We start from the raw sequence: 15,962 nt of genomic DNA, 5'->3' as shown, positions 1-15,962 counted from the left end.
CATGAATGGTGGCAGGAAACTTTAGCGTTGGTGTGGCGCCCCTGAGGGTTCGGTCGCCACAGAGGTACTGCATCTCAACCAGAGGTGTGGTATCTCACTCTCAGGTAAGGAAGGAGTACAGCTCATGACTCTAACACCTGCATCCAACACATACCCGCAGTGGGGGTAGGGCGAGATTGCTCCTAAGGGAGAGCACAGTCCCGGGTCCCTAGCTGGGGGGCAGGAACTATGTAGTGGGTGTGGGTGGAGGAAGTAGCTTAGGGGAGCACATGAGAGGAAGGTATAAAAAGGGGAGCCATCTTGTTGAGTTCAGTTCACTCTGAGGAGAGAGAGAGAGAGAGAGAACAGTCTACAATGAGAGGAGTGGAGCAGGGCTCTGCAGGAGCTCTGCTCAGGCAGAGGGCCTGAGGAGAGGCCCAGGACTGAAGAAAGAGGATAGGTAGCAGGGAGGGCTCCAGGAACGGAAAAAGGGACCACAGGGGTACGGGCAGTGCTGGAAGCCACCCGTACGCCCGAATATACCAGGAGATGGAGGGGTCAGGCCACACAAAGGGGACCGGTCCCTCAACTAGCAGAGAACTTTATGACTCAACTAGAAACTGGAGGCTACAGTATTTCAAGTCCTGCAGCCAACAGTCCATATCAGTCTCACCAAGAAAGTAGCTATAGAGGACCCAGGGGACGGAACAGACATCGCCCGACAAGGCCCGCAGGTACCGGATTGGGACACTAGGTATGAGGTGCAGGGAGACGGCCAGAGAGAGGACACAGAAGGGGGTCCTGCTAAGTACTCCGGAGATATCTGAGGGTGGACTGAACCCCTCCCTGACTAAGCGCAGCACGACGAGGGAAGTTACTGTGGTACTTGTAACTTGGACTGCAACAACCGTGAGTAAAGACCCTGAGGACTGCTCTTCATTTTCTCCGTGATTATTGCTGCGCCATCCACCCCTGCACTACAACGCCCAGCACAACCCACATATCTACACTGCCCTGGAGCTAAGCTCTACCTGTGGAGAGCCACACCATCCCTGCTGCAGTAACATCAGCTCCAGAGGATCTGCTCCTTAGCGGCGGCGGATCCATATAGCCGCATACCACAGGTGGCGTCACGAACTATATATAAAAACTTTATTAATCCCCTGTAAATATCCCCTTTCGATTGACCGCCCTGGGTCACGGACCAGGTCAACGCCACTGTGACATCACCCCTAGCAACGACCGGCCCGGCACCGAGTACCCCACGGCCCAGGGGGCGCGTCATTGGCATGACACAGGAATCATGGTAGCAGCCATTCTTTCTTCTCCAGATAATTATTCTTCCAGCTTTCCCAAACAATCTAGAGGTGGAGAATCAGAGAGAATACTTACAATTGGTGCAACTTGTGCAGGGGCCTAAGAGGTAAGATGGCACACTGCCAAATCCAAAGCAGGTGGAATTGTGCATTACCATGAGCTACTGGACTGCGAAGGGCCCATATTCGGTTCTTGCACAGGGGCCCTAATCTGTCTGTGTCCGCCCCTGATTAGGTATACACATTAGGTAAATTATAGATTTTAAAATGCAGTACATTAAATAATTACATTATTAAATAATCCATTTAGATAATGAACTAACAGCAAACAGCTAAGACATTTAGTCTACTTCATGTTTCCTATTCTAACACCATGACCACACATGTAAGTTCTGTTTCCTGCCTCTTAGTTTCAACCATTTGAACCTATTTAGAGCTAACACAGAAGTAATTTCTTACTGACAATAAATGTCGCCCATTCCCCTTTCTGTTTATATTCTGTCTACTCTTTCAGCCTCATTATACTGAAAACTAATGATGATGACAAGGATAATCGGATTTGGTAAGTAAAACTCACTTTCTTAATATGTGTTTTAATGCAGATTAGTGGAAAATGAGATATGAACAGTAGTTTTTTAATGTTTTATGTTCTTTCATAAGCATATTCAGTATCTATGGAGTTTATATAACCAATGTCAGTAATGGAGCTCCCAGGTTAGGCATTAATAACAGCATCTCAGATTGGCAGTCTGTCTGGCTGTAGTAGGTTTTAGAAGATTGAATGCCATGGAGTTGAAATGAAAATACTTTTTTTCTAAGGCTATGTTCACATGTGCCAGATTTGTTACAGAACTGATCAGCATTCACCGTGCCCATTTATTTTCTTATAAACTGTTCAGTCAGTACACAGTAAACGGCTCTCAGCCTTGTCTAATACAGGGGTACGCCTCTATCAAAATAATATACTCTAATAGGAAATATAGCAGGGGTCAATCAAGCAATTTACTCTGTGAATATACAGTAGGTGTGTGGGAAGCATCTTCAATCTACAATGCTGTAGTTTGCAGGTTATTTTTTATTATGAAGGGTTGTAAAACATTTACATATATTAACATTAATTTCAGAAATTATATATAGTAACTTGCATTATTAGCAAAGCCTCCCAAAAGCCTAATTTCTGCAGAAACATTTATAATTTATTTAGTTATTTATTTTACTCACTTATATGGTGCAATTACCTTCTACCAGGGCTGGGTAGTCAGTAAGCCAAACCACCGACTCCAACTCCTGAATTTCCCTGACTCCCGACTCCACAGCCCGGCCTCACTACTGAGCGTGTACATAAAGTGCAGCACAGATCCATCTCAACTAAAAGCCTGGATCAGGAATAGAACATTTCATAACTTTCCCAAATTCTTATGAAAGCACTTACAGCACATCCTGCATTGTACTACTGCACCAATTTATTATAAATTTTATACCGACTCCACAGCACTTTACCAACATTATTATCACTGTCCCCATTGGGGCTCACAAGCTAAACTCTTTATCAGTATGTTTTCAGAAAATAACCAGAGTATCTGTAGGAAACCCATGGCAATAATATACAAACTCTTTGCAAATTAGGTATTTTGTGGGATTTGAACCCAAGATCCCAGCACTGCAAGGCTACAGAGATAACCACCAAACCACCATGCATTTCTACACATATGCCTATCACTCTACTCTTCAAATTAAACCTTACAATCTGGACATTTGACCCATATAAATCCCACCTCTTTCTCATTGCTGCCTTAATAACTCCTTATTGTGATTCACTGACCAACCAAAAGGAAAACTGAAGGGTGAGGCGAATAATGCACAAAGATAAAAATGAATAGATATTTTGCGTGAAGATACCAGGCATAAAATGACATACAAAGGGGAAGGACCGAAGTCATGTGGTGATCTCACACCCAAAAAAATCCTCGACTACAGAGAAATCCACACACCCGCCTTTCACCACCACCACAGAATACCAAGAATTACATCTGCCACAAGTCAACATAAGTATCCCAAAGAAAATATGTAGATACAAAACAAGAGAAACTACTAGAACAACCTATGGAAGCACTATAAACAGAAATCTAAAATAATTAGTATTAAAACAATAATTATTATTATTATTATTTATTAATTATAATAATGAATAGATAAGAAATAATTATGTGCATTTAATACCTTGCAGCATATTGTTGCAGGTACGGAAAAACAGATGACGATGTGCGTTTCACTGCACACTGGGCTTTGTCAAGAGGTGTGTCCATTTTAAAACAAGTTTATAGAGCGATCATAAAGCCCACCTGCGTGCCTAAAAAATTGTCAGACCATGGACATGATGCCTGGCTCCATCTGGCCAGGGTATAAACACACAGGTTGAAAAAAGACCTAGGTCCATCAAGTTTAACCTTTCTTCACTAATTATTAGTGATGGGTGAGCACTAAAATGCTCGGGTGCTTGATGCTCGGGTCGAGCACTTTGGAATACTCGGGTGCTTGACTCAAGCAACGAGCCCAATGTAAGTCTATGGGAAAGTCAAGCATTTTGTAGGCGGCTCCCCCCGGCGGTCTGCAGAGGGCCTAAAAATTACCCAAATCGATGGGAACAGTGCTCAAATGGCATGGGAACAGCATGGGGAAGACCCCTGGAAGCATTTCTGACTCCCAGGTCACTTCTGTCAACAACGTTGTCAGAGGTATTACGCCACTTTTACGGACTCACAATAAAACATTCAAAAACAAAACCAAAATGGATTTTCCTGGGAAATATGTTAAGGAACATCCTTTCCAGGGTAATGACTTGTATATAAAGCAAAATAAATAACAAAAAACAAAAATGCTCCTCCACACCTTGGGCTATGTTCACACGTAGCGTTTTTTGTTGTGTTTTTGCACTTTTGCATTGCTTTCAACCATGACAAATGCATTCACCAGTAAATGTCATTTTAACATTTTACAACCTTATCTGGTCATGTGGTGTGTGACGTATCATCAGACACATAGTGTTTCATTTATGAAGGAGGGACTTTGAAAGTCACAAACCCTATTTTTATAGGGCCATCGGGTGGCCTTTACTATTCTTAAAGGGCCAGCAGTCGGCCATCACTATTCTTAGAGAGCCATCAGCCGGCTATGTTTTATTGTTCCCATTACTAAAGAGTGGGTCTACTAAACTGTTATTGCGTATGCAGTGAGTGGCAGGGCTGCCCAAAATTTTGACGCACCCCAATACCACTTTGAAAATTTGGATGCACCCCAATACCCATTTGAAGAGACTTAGAGGAGGGCCTCCTGAAAACAATGTTCCCATTATTAGGAAGTAGGTCTCCCATTGTGTTTGCCTAAGCAGTAAATGCAAGGGTTGCCAAAAATTTTGAGGCACTCCAATGCCCCTTGGAAGAGACGTAGAGGAGGGCCTCCTGAAAAAAAATTGTTCCCATTATTAGGAAGTGGGTCTCCCATTGTTTTTGCCTATGCAGTGAATACAAGGGTTGCCAAAAATTTGGAGGCACTCCAATGCCCCTTGGAAGAGACATGGAGGTCAGATGGCCTCCTGAAAACAATGTTCCCATTATAAGGAAGTGGGTCTCCCATTGTGTTTGCCTATGCAGTGAATGCAAGGGCTGCCAAAAATTGGGAGGCCCTCCAATGCCCCTTGGAAGAGACGTGGAGGAGGGCCTCATAAAAAATGTTCCCATTAGAAAGGAGTGGGTCTCCTATACTTGTAATGCCCATGCACTAAGTGTATGGGCTGACAAATATTTACCCCTGGGGGGTATACATGTACATACTGTATAAAAAATTTTTTTTACGGGCATCATAAACACCCTTTCAAAAAATTATGTAGGTGTTGCATCACAGACCATGGTCACCCTGGTGATATGGTGGTGGAGGATGAGGATGAGGAGAAGGAAGAGGACGAGGGCAAATAGCCAAAATCAGGAAGCATATACCCATGTGTGGGTGTGAAGAGGTGCATGAGAATACACCTCTCAAAAAAAGACACTGGATTTGAGTTTATGTTATGCTGCTATCATTCGGTGGTGTTGAGAAGTCTGGGCCAATCCAGCCCTTGTTCATTTTTATAAGAGTCAGCCTGTCATCATTTTTAGTTGACAGGCGGATGCGCTTATCAGTTATAATTCCACCAGCGGCACTAAAAACCCGCTGTGATAAAACGCTGGTGACAGGGGAGGCCAGGACCTCCAAAGCATAGAGAGCCAGATCATTCCACGTATCCAGCTTGGATACCCAATAATTATAAGGCACAGAGGAATCACGGAGGACGTTGGTACGATCGGCAAGGTATTCCCTCAGCATCTTCCCAAACTTTGCATTCCTTGTGAGAGTACCCCGCACCTCAGGGCTTGTGCGATGGGAGGCGCTGAGAAAATTCTCCCAGAACTTTGACAGTGTTCCCCTGCCTCTGCTGGACTGAAGTTGTGTCTCTCTCGCCTGTACTCCTTGGTTGTCCAACGAACTGTGACCTCTGCCGCCAGCGTTTTCAGATGGGAATTTTTTTAATAGTTCCACAACAAGGGTCTACTGGTACAGCCCCATTTTTGTAGACCTGTCCGCCTCAGGAATAAGAGATAGAAAGTTCTCCTTGTAGCGTGGGTCTAGAAATGTCACCAACCAGTAATGAATGTCACCCAAACTTTTGAGAATGCGAGGGTCATGGGAAAGGCAGCGTAATATAAACTCAGCCATGCGTGCCAGACTGCTAACAGGCAAGACTTCCGTGTCCTCACCAAGAGGATGACGGACCATGCTCTCCTCCTCCTCCTCTCTGTCCTCTGGCCATCCACGCTGAACAGACAGTATGACAGCTGTGCAGGTAGTACCGTCTATAGCACATGAAATGAGCTTCTGTTCTTCCTCTTCCTCCTCCTCTTTCTCATTGTCACCCAATCCACGTTGGGATGAGATGAGGCTGGGCTGTGTGTAATCACCCTGTATGGTTCCTTGCTTCATCTCATCGTGCTCTGCCTGCAATGCATCCTCTTTGATTGTGAGCAGAGAGCATTTCAGAAGACAGAGAAGCGGGATGGTGACGCTAATTATGGCGTCATCGCCGCTCACCATCTTGGTGGAGTCCTCAAAGTTTTGGAGGATGGTACATATGTCTGACATCCATGTCCACTCCTGAGGTCTTATGTGTGGAGTCTGAACTGAATACCGACAGCCTTGTTGATGCTGGTACTCAACAACTGCCCTCTTCTGCTCACAAATCCTTCTCAACATCTGCAGTGTAGAGTTCCAATGCGTGGGGACATCACACACCAGTCTGTGAGCCGGAAGCTGCAAACACTGCTGAAACACGGCAAGGGCGGCGGAAGCTGTAGGTGACTTCCTAAAATGGGCACACAGGCGGCGTACTTTAACAAGAAGATGTGGCAACTCCGGGTAGGATTTGAGAAACCGCTGAACCACGAGGTTAAGCACATGGGCCAGGAATGGTACATCTGTGAGCTCGCCTCGCCTCAGTGCCACCACCAGGTTCCAGCCATTGTCACACACGACCATTTATGGCTATAGGTTCAGCGGTGTGAGCCACAGATCTGCCTGCTCTTTCAGAGCTGTCCACAACTCTTCAGCATTGTGCGATTTGTCAGCTAAGCATATTAGCTTCAGCACATCCTGTTGCCACTTGGCCGAGGCAGTGCTGCAGTGTTTCCAGCTTGTGACTGATGTGGTCATTTCAGAGATTGAGGCTGTAGAGGAGGAGGAGGCTGAGGAGGATGAGGTGCAGGAGCTGTAGACTGTGGGGGAAACTCTGATTGACCTAGGGCCCGCAATCCTTGGTGTCGAGAGGACGTGTTCCGTCCCAAGGTCCGATTGGGTCCCGGCTTCCACTATGTTAACCCAGTGTGCCGTCAGCGAGATGTACCGTCCCTGCCCACAAGCACTTGTCCACGTGTCCGTGGTTAGGTGAACTTTACCGGTAACTGCGTTGTTGAGGGCACGTCTAATGTTTTGGGACACTTGCTTGTGTAATGCCAGGATGGTACACTGGGAGAAATAGTGGCGGCTGGGGACCGAGTACCGAGGGATGGCCGCCGCCATCAGGTTGCGGAATGCTTCCATCTCCATGAGCCTAAAAGGCATCATTTCGAGCGCAAGCAGTCGTGAAATGTGAGAATTTAGTAGTGTGGACTGTGAGGTGTTGGCTGCGTATTTGCGTTTGCGTTCCAAGTACTGGGGTATGGACAACTGAACGCTGCGCTGGGACAAGGATGTAGATGTGCTTCCTTATGCCGCTACTTGAGAGTGTGCAAAGACAGGTGCAGGGCAGGAGGCATCTTCGCATGCATCATGGACAGGGGATTGGCTTGCATGCACAACAGCGGAAGAAGCAATGGTGCCACTCGCAGACACTGTTCCTGGACCCTGGGGTTCGGCCCACAAAGTCGGGTGCTTTTCTGCCATGTGCCTGATCATGCTGGTGGTGGTCAAGCTGCTAGTTTTGCCACTCCTGCTGATGCTGGCCTGGCAGGTGGTGCAAATGGCCTTTTTGGGGTTATCGGCAGAGTCTTTAAAAAACAACCAAACACAGGAAGACCTAACAGTTGTACTGGCAACTTCCTTCGTGTTGGTGTTACGGGGAACGGTTGCCTGCCTTCTGTCTGTGGCCACCACACTGCTTCTTCCTGCCTGTTGGGGTGCTCTGCCTCCCTCCCCCTGTGTGCTGCTGTCCTCACTCTACATGTCCTCCTGCCAGGTTGGGTCAGTTACTATATCATCCACCACCTCGTCTTCCACTTCCGCACCCTGGTCCTCCTCCTGACTTTCTGGCAAGTGTGTCTCATCATCGTCCACCTCTTGTGACACTTTCCCACCGTTGCCTTCATGTGACTTTGGCTGCTCAAGTATTTGGGCATCGCTACATGCGATCTCCCCTAGCCCCGCTTCAAGTGGACTGGGCGAGAGGCCCGAATCTATAAATGGAAAAGTGAACAGCTCTTCAGAGTGTCCAAGTATGGGATCAGTCTCCGGGCACTCGGCATTGTGGGAGGAAGGAGGATCAGGGTGAGGAATATGCGGTCCAGACTCACAGCTACTGAGACTTGACCGTGTGGAAGACAGGGTGGTGGTGGTGGTGGTGGCTAAGTGACTGAAAGCATTATCCGCTATCCAACCAACAACCTTTTGACAATGCTCTGGATTCAATAGTGGTGTGCTGCGGTCCCCTAGGAATTGGGACAGGAAGGTCGGGTGAGAAGATGTGGGTGTTGGTTGTGGCACAATTTCAGCATGCCCACGACCTCAGCCTCGGCTTCTGCATGCACCATTACCATCACGTCCAGTTCCCCGTGCCTTGCCCATTTTAAATGGAGGACAATATCTTCCACGCTCACTACAAATGGCTGAATTTGGAGCAAAATTATATGTAATCCGTGTGATGGAGAAACCACAGTTTTAAATACCTGGCCTGTAGGTAACTATTTTGAACAGCAAACCAGTGTCAAAAACTTCGCGGACACACTGAAAAAAAATTTGAATGGAGGCCACAAATGGCAGTATTTTCTGACAACGTATATGTGATCCGTGTGACGGACAAACCACAGTTTTAAATAGCTGGATTTGTAGCTCTGTAATATGGAAAGGACCTGGCTGGATTCTGCAGTGCCAATGTAGCGCCCTGAGGGTTCGGCCGCTACAGGGGTATTGCACCTCAACCAGAGGTGTGATATTCCACTCCCGGGTAAGGATGGAGTATAGACCAGGGCTCAGTTAGCTGCATACACCACACACACCCCATTTCCGGGGGACAGCTCGACGGTGCTCCCATTTATATATATATGCAGGCACATCTGACTATGTCCCTGGCTGGAGTGGGGAGGGGGGAGGAAAACCCAGTGGTTTAGGAGCAGATAGGGGTTGGGTTCTGAGCATAGGTAGGAGCTCATTGGGTGCCGGTCACCTGAGCTCACACACAGAGGAGGAGGTATATAAGGCGGGCACCATCTTAGTTCAGGGTAGAGAACAAGAAGGAGAGGTTGAGAGGAGAGCTGACTGGGAGCAGCAGCTCAGGCTGAGTGCTGCTGCAAGAGGCAGGCCTAGAGAAGAGGCCGGGGCCAGAGTGGAGAAGAGGAGAGGGAACGGAACAGAAAGAGAAGGAACCAAGGAGTAGAAAGGCTCAGAGACACGAAGGCAGAAGGGACCCTAAGGACCAGCGTGATATTGGGTGACGGGTCAGGCGAGAGAAGGGTACCGGATCCCAAATTGGTTGAGGTAAATCATCCCTCAGCCAAGAACCGAAGGTCGTGATCATCTATTGGTGCGACCCCCCGCTAAACCCACTAGGAAGGCACCACATAGGGTCAGGGAGGCTGGCGCCAAGTTCTCCCAGAGAAGGCCCGAGGCAGCTGGACAGAAGTTTGGTCACTGGTGGGGCACGGCCAGAGAAAGGATAGAAGGGAGTTCTGGGCTATACTCCTGAATTGCCTGGCGGTTGACCGAGCACCGCACCTGGTGGACACAGCACGGCTTGGGCAGTCATTGCTGGCAGAAGTGACTCAGGTAACAACTGTGAGTAAAAGACACTGGACTGCAACACGTTGACTCTGTGTTTCTTACTGCGCCAGCACTAACGGTACTGGGACGCCCGGCACCACAACCCCCACCATCTACACTCACTGCCCTGAGGCTACACTCCTCCCGTGGGGAGTTATACTATTCTCTGCTGCACCCACAACACTAGCCTCAGCGGTCTGCCCTGCAGCGGCGGTTCACTCTGACCGCAATCCACGGGTGGCGTAGTCGGACATTCATAACTATACAAATAGACTGCCACAGCATTTGGTCTGACCACCCTGAGCCACGGGATCGGGTTGCCACCACTACCCCCAACATTGCACTGAAGCCCGGTTCCGGGTGCCCCACGGCCCAGGGGGCGAGTCAGCTTTGGCGTAGTCGGCAGGATCGTGACCAACCCGCCACAAACGGGTATTGCGCGCCTAAAAAAGTTTGTTTCACTGTATTAAAGATGGCGCCCGCCCCAGAAGAACGGACGCCATAATGTGCGCGCCAAAAGATAACAGGAAGCCACCTCCCATCGTGGGCCAGGTCCCAGAATGGCGCCAAAGAAGGAGCCCACCCCCAACAGCCATGAGTGCGGCTGTAGAGATGTCCATCAAGGTGGGGGGGCTGCCCCTGAAAGTGATTGTCAGCAGATTGCCCCAAGACCACTCCCAATGGGGGCGGAAAGAGAAGAAAACTGTGGGGCAGGGTGTGGTTTGGATCAGTCCCTCCGGACCACACCCGGAGATAGAGAGAGGAGCCAGCTCCAGCACCCTGGCGAGGGGCCTGCTGCAGGCCGAATCCCCATGCAGCTTCACGGTGCTGCTAGCGCAACTCCCCAAGGAGGACCCAGAATACATGCGGGCTGCCCTGGAGGAGCTGGACCGGAGGATGGTCTGAGCGCAGCGGGACGTCATCGCCGGGTGGAAGGAGGAGATGGCCCGGCGGGCCGTGACCCAGCCGCAGGGGACGCTGCAACCCTCCAGCAGCACGCCTGCCTCCGAGGGCGGTGAGAGTGGACCAGAGGCCGAGGACGACGTCACGGAGGAGGCCGCAGCAGCGGAGGCAGGTAACGGGGGCGTCCTTACCCCGAGTCCTGGGGCCGTAAACCTGCCCCTGCATCCAGTTGCGGAGCCCGAAGCCCCGAGAACCGTCACTGTCACCACGCCTCCACCGCTACCAACCGGTCCCCAGGCCGCCGACACCGCCGGCGAGCCCCGCGCCGTGCCCTCTGACCCCGGGCGCGATCGGAAGACCTCGCAGGCCTGGTCGCAAGGCCTAGTGCCTCCGGGCGCCGCTATCCCGCCAGCGCCCCCTACCTCTACCATACCACCTCTGAGCGCGGACCTGTTCGCCCAACACACAAGTCCAGATGGACAGCCTTTCATCTGGCCCCCCGGATGGGTTAACCCCCTTTTCCGGGGAGGCCCATACGCGGAGGCTGGAGCCCCGCTAGAGCCCCTCATACCTGCTCCGGAGCCCAGGGAAATTTCCCAGCCCCCGATGGAGGACGCCCAGTATGAGTGGGACCCGACCGGAGAAGATCTGATGGGGTTTACCCAGGAAACACGGTCGGGCGCAGCCCGCCGACGGGAGTCTAGCTGCTAGCAGTTGGCGCTGTTCGAAAGAGAGCAACGGGAGCGGCGCGTAAGGCAGGAGCAATTGCAAGCTCAAAGTGCGGAGCAGAAGATGAGAACCCGGCGAGACCCCCAAGCTGCCCGCGGTCCCCGAGCCACCGGGACTGTTGTAAAATTCCAAATGGAGCACGGCTGAGGTTTCATCAGGGACCCGAACACAATAAGCGATGTGTTCGTAACCCGGAGGGATGTCGAGAACCACCTGCCGGAAGGTCATCGCGGGCGGGATCTGTATCCTGGAGACGTGGTGTCCTACATCCGACACCGAGGCGTGAAGGGGTGGTACGCTCTCCACGTCCACAGAGTAATAGAAGAAGAGCAGCTCTATTCAGTACCTGGTGATCAAGCGGGCCCGGACGGGCCTGAAGATTATCGTGAGCAAGGTGCATATGGAGGACATCGCTTACAGTAAAACGGAAAAACGTTAGTGTATAAAGTTACCCGTCAGGGTACAAAGGACTATTATGGGACTGTTTCAAATTTAAGTGTGGTCCCCGTTGGGACTGATATTGAACTGTGCAAAGTTATCCCTTTTCCCTAACCTGGCTGAGGACTGAAAACAGCCACTCCCCTCTCCCACCTGGCTGAGGACTGAGAGCAGCCATCCCCTTCCCAAACTGGCCGAGGACTGAGAACGGCCGTCCCTGTAAATAGTTGCGCTTCCTAAAGCACCCCCTATTGGTTTTATAAAAATGGGACTGCAACGTCTACCTCAGGAGAAGTTTGCTAGACTTTTGCACCTTTAAGAAAAATGGACACCTGGTTGCAAGTTGCACCACAGTCAGAGCACAAGAAAATGTTTTACTTGAAAATGTTTTATATGAAAAGTTTTATATGCTGCTAAAAGAATAATATGATAGTAAAAATGTTTTATATAGTGTCTGATAAAAGAGTTCCGGTAGTGTTCAAAATATTTTATAAAGTCTAGTAAAAGAGAAGTGTTGAAAAAGAGAAAAATATTTCCCATAAAGGGAATTGAATAATGTCGGTCGTTTTCTAAATGTAAAAAGTTATTGAAAAAATTTTTCATGTCTTGTAAATCAAATGTTTTTGCTCTTTTCCAGCCCGAGGACGTGCTGTGGTTTACCAGGGGGGAATGTAGCGCCCTGAGGGTTCGACCGCTACAGGGGTATTGCACTTCAACCAGAGGTGTGATATTCCACTCCCGGGTAAGGATGGAGTATGGACCAGGGCTCAGTTAGCTGCATACACCACACACACCCCATTTTACGGGGGACAGCTCGACGGTGCTCCCATTTATATATATATATGCAGGCACATCTGACTATGTCCCTGGCTGGAGTGGGGAGGGGGGAGGAAAACCCAGTGGTGTAGGAGCAGATAGGGGTTGGGTTCTGAGCATAGGTAGGAGCTCATTGGGTGCCGGTCACCTGAGCTCACACACAGAGGAGGAGGTATATAAGGCGGGCACCATCTTAGTTCAGGGTAGAGAACAAGAAGGAGAGGTTGAGAGGAGAGCTGACTGGAAGCAGCAGCTCAGGCTGAGTGCTGCTCCAAGAGGCAGGCCTAGAGAAGAGGCCGGGGCCAGAGTGGAGAAGAGGAGAGGGAACGGAACAGAAAGAGAAGGAACCAAGGAGTAGAAAGGCTCAGAGACACGAAGGCAGAAGGGACCCTAAGGACCAGCGTGATATTGGGTGATGGGTCAGGCAAGAGAAGGGTACCGGATCCCAAATTGGTGGAGGTAAATCATTCCTCAGCCAAGAACCGAAGGTCGTGATCATCTATTGGTGCGACCCCCCGCTAAACCCACTAGGAAGGCACCACATAGGGTCAGGGAGGCTGGCGCCAAGTTCTCCCAGAGAAGGCCCGAGGCAGCTGGACAGAAGTTTGGTCACTGGTGGGGCACGGCCAGAGAAAGGATAGAAGGGAGTTCTGGGCTATACTCCTGAATTGCCTGGCGGTTGACCGAGCACCGCACCTGGTGGACGCAGCACGGCTTGGGCAGTCATTGCCGGCAGAAGTGACTCAGATAACAACTGTGAGTAAAAGACACTGGAGTGCAACACGTTGACTCTGTGTTTCTTACCGCGCCAGCACTAACGGTACTGGGACGCCCTGCACCACAACCCCCACCATCTACACTCACTGCCTAGAGGCTACACTCCTCCCGTGGGGAGTTATACTATTCTCTGCTGCACCCACAACACCAGCCTCAGCGGTCTGCCCTGCAGCGGCGGTTCACTCTGACCGCAATCCACGGGTGGCGTAGTCGGACATTCATAACTATACAAATAGACTGCCACAGCATTTTGTCTGACCACCCTGAGCCACGGGATCGGGTTGCCACCACTACCCCCAACATTGCACTGAAGCCCGGTTCCGGGTGCCCCACGGCCCAGGGGGCGAGTCACCAACAAGCAAATGGCACAGAAAAACGGTGTTCTCTGGATTGCTTTTTAAGCAAATAGTGAGGATTAAGATCCAAAAAAAATTATTCCTGGCCCCTGAGACCTGGGCCTTTGTCTAGAGATATCTAACAGCAACAGAAGGCAGAACTGGAATGAAGCCTCTTGTGCTATATGCACTGCAGTCTGCTATATACACTGACTGCCTGCCTATATACACTGCCTGCCTGATATCTCTGCAGATGGATTAGTCCTCAGAAGGACTGTTTGTTGAGATGGATATGTGTAATGTACTTGTTTTCTCCCTATACTACCTAATACACAACCAAATCTCTCCCTAGCTCAGCAGCACCTCTCCCTACACTGCGTGATTGCGGAATAGACTGACGAGAACAGCGGTCCCAGGTCTGATATAGACTGTGCAGCCAGCCAATCACTGTAATGCCACAACCAACATGGCTGCGGCATTACAGTGAGTGGCAGGCAATCTAAAGAGCGCCAAACATGCAGGGAGGGGACCCGAGCATCCACCCAAGCATCTCGCAAGTACTCAGTGAGCTCCAAGCATCTCGAGTACTGAGATGCTCGGGCGAGTACCGAGTACTTGCGAGTATGCTCGCTCATCACTAATTATTAGCACATTTATTATTCTTACTCATCCACCTACTTTCCTTGCATGTCCCAGCCCCCCTAAATCCTCTTTGACCCCTACTATCTCACTCTCTGGTTCTACTCTATCTATCCTTTTATTTGCACAACTATCCTCCCCCCCACATCCTAGTTTAAAAGCTCCTCCATCCATCTGACCATTTTTCCCCCAGCACAGCTGCACTCTCCCCATTTAGGTGCAGCCCATCCCTACCGCAGAGCCTGTGGTCGACCGAGAAGTCAGCTCAGTTCTCCATCAACACAAACCCTTCCTTCCTGCACCAATTTCTCAGCCACTTATTTATCTCCCTAAGCTACCGCTGTCTTTCTAATGATGCTTGTGATACTGGAAGTATTTCTGAAGACATCACCTTGGAGGTCCTGGACTTCAGCCTCTCTCCAAGTTCCCTTTAATAATTTTTAAGGTCCTTCCACCTCTCTCTAAGTTTGTCATTGGTACCGATGTTTACACCATCATCTATGACAGGCGGTCATATTTGTGACTTCACGCTCATAACAATGGTATAGGGTACAGAAATCATGTAAAAAGAGTTTGGACCAATGATATAGTGGCGTAGCATTTTGCCCACACAAACCGCCCCGTTTTTAAGTTTTTACATATTTTCTAATGCTACCTATGGTTAGGACAAGGTTTATGATTAGTTTTGGTACGGCTAGGGATAGAGATAGGGTTACAGTTAGGGATAAGGATAGCTGTAAAGATAGGGCTAAGGTAAAAAAAAAATTACATTATAAAAGAAAGGAATGTAACAAAGTAATTTGTATATTTTTTTAGTTTTATGTCTAATTGCAGCAAAAGTAGGAAAAGTGTCAGTGGATAAAAGATTCAATATTAGACTGTTGGAAGGGATTCGAGGAGTGCTAATAGTTCACAGGTTAGGAGGCGGAAAATAATTCCCTTGCTCTGGGTGCTGGCAACCCATACTTTCATGGAAAAATGACTACACATGATGCAATAAAATGCCATTGTACTATATTTCTTATGCCCACTATCCTGTTTTTTTCTAATGTGATTCTTATTTTTCCTCTAGGACTATTTCTTTATGTACAAATCGGCCTAACAACAGGTACAACAGTTGACAAATTTCTCTATAGCTGTATTTCATTTGTTTTTCAGGTTAAATTTATACTTTGATGCTTATAGATGTATATATCTCCAATCAATTCCACAAAAAAGTTGTATACCAACTCTCAGACTTTTATACAACTATTATACAGTTACATTGAAAAGTATTGTGGCTAAATGAAAGCCAGGAGGAGATATTTTGGCAAATATTTTTTATAGGAGTTGTCTATGGTCAGAAAGTGGACCCACAAATGCTGTAAAATACCAATAACACAAAAAGTACTTACCCTTCCTGTGACCAGTGCCAATTCCCACTGCTGATCAGGTTAAATGTTTTGGTTGCTGTTGTGAGTTCACATCGACAGCA

General features: G+C 48.9%; 1 protein-coding gene across 1 annotated transcript in view; it reads left to right on the top strand.

Moving 5' to 3' along the window:
• The first annotated feature begins 1,719 nt into the window (after positions 1-1,719).
• LOC141256027 (immunoglobulin superfamily member 1-like) overlaps positions 1,720-15,962 on the top strand; it is a 100,024-nt gene continuing 85,781 nt past the window's right edge. The window contains exons 1-2 of the mRNA XM_073671141.1: positions 1,720-1,857; positions 15,561-15,596. Of these exons, the coding sequence (XP_073527242.1) occupies positions 1,830-1,857; positions 15,561-15,596 (64 nt within the window). The 5' untranslated portion in view covers positions 1,720-1,829. The remainder of the gene's footprint in view (positions 1,858-15,560; positions 15,597-15,962) is intronic.

This window comes from Phyllobates terribilis, unplaced genomic scaffold, assembly GCF_046119375.1.
Source record: "Phyllobates terribilis strain yellow unplaced genomic scaffold, ASM4611937v1 Scaffold_1__5_contigs__length_1240528914, whole genome shotgun sequence".
NCBI classification, from domain to species: domain Eukaryota; kingdom Metazoa; phylum Chordata; class Amphibia; order Anura; family Dendrobatidae; genus Phyllobates; species Phyllobates terribilis.
This window is presented reverse-complemented; position numbering and strand designations above follow the sequence as displayed.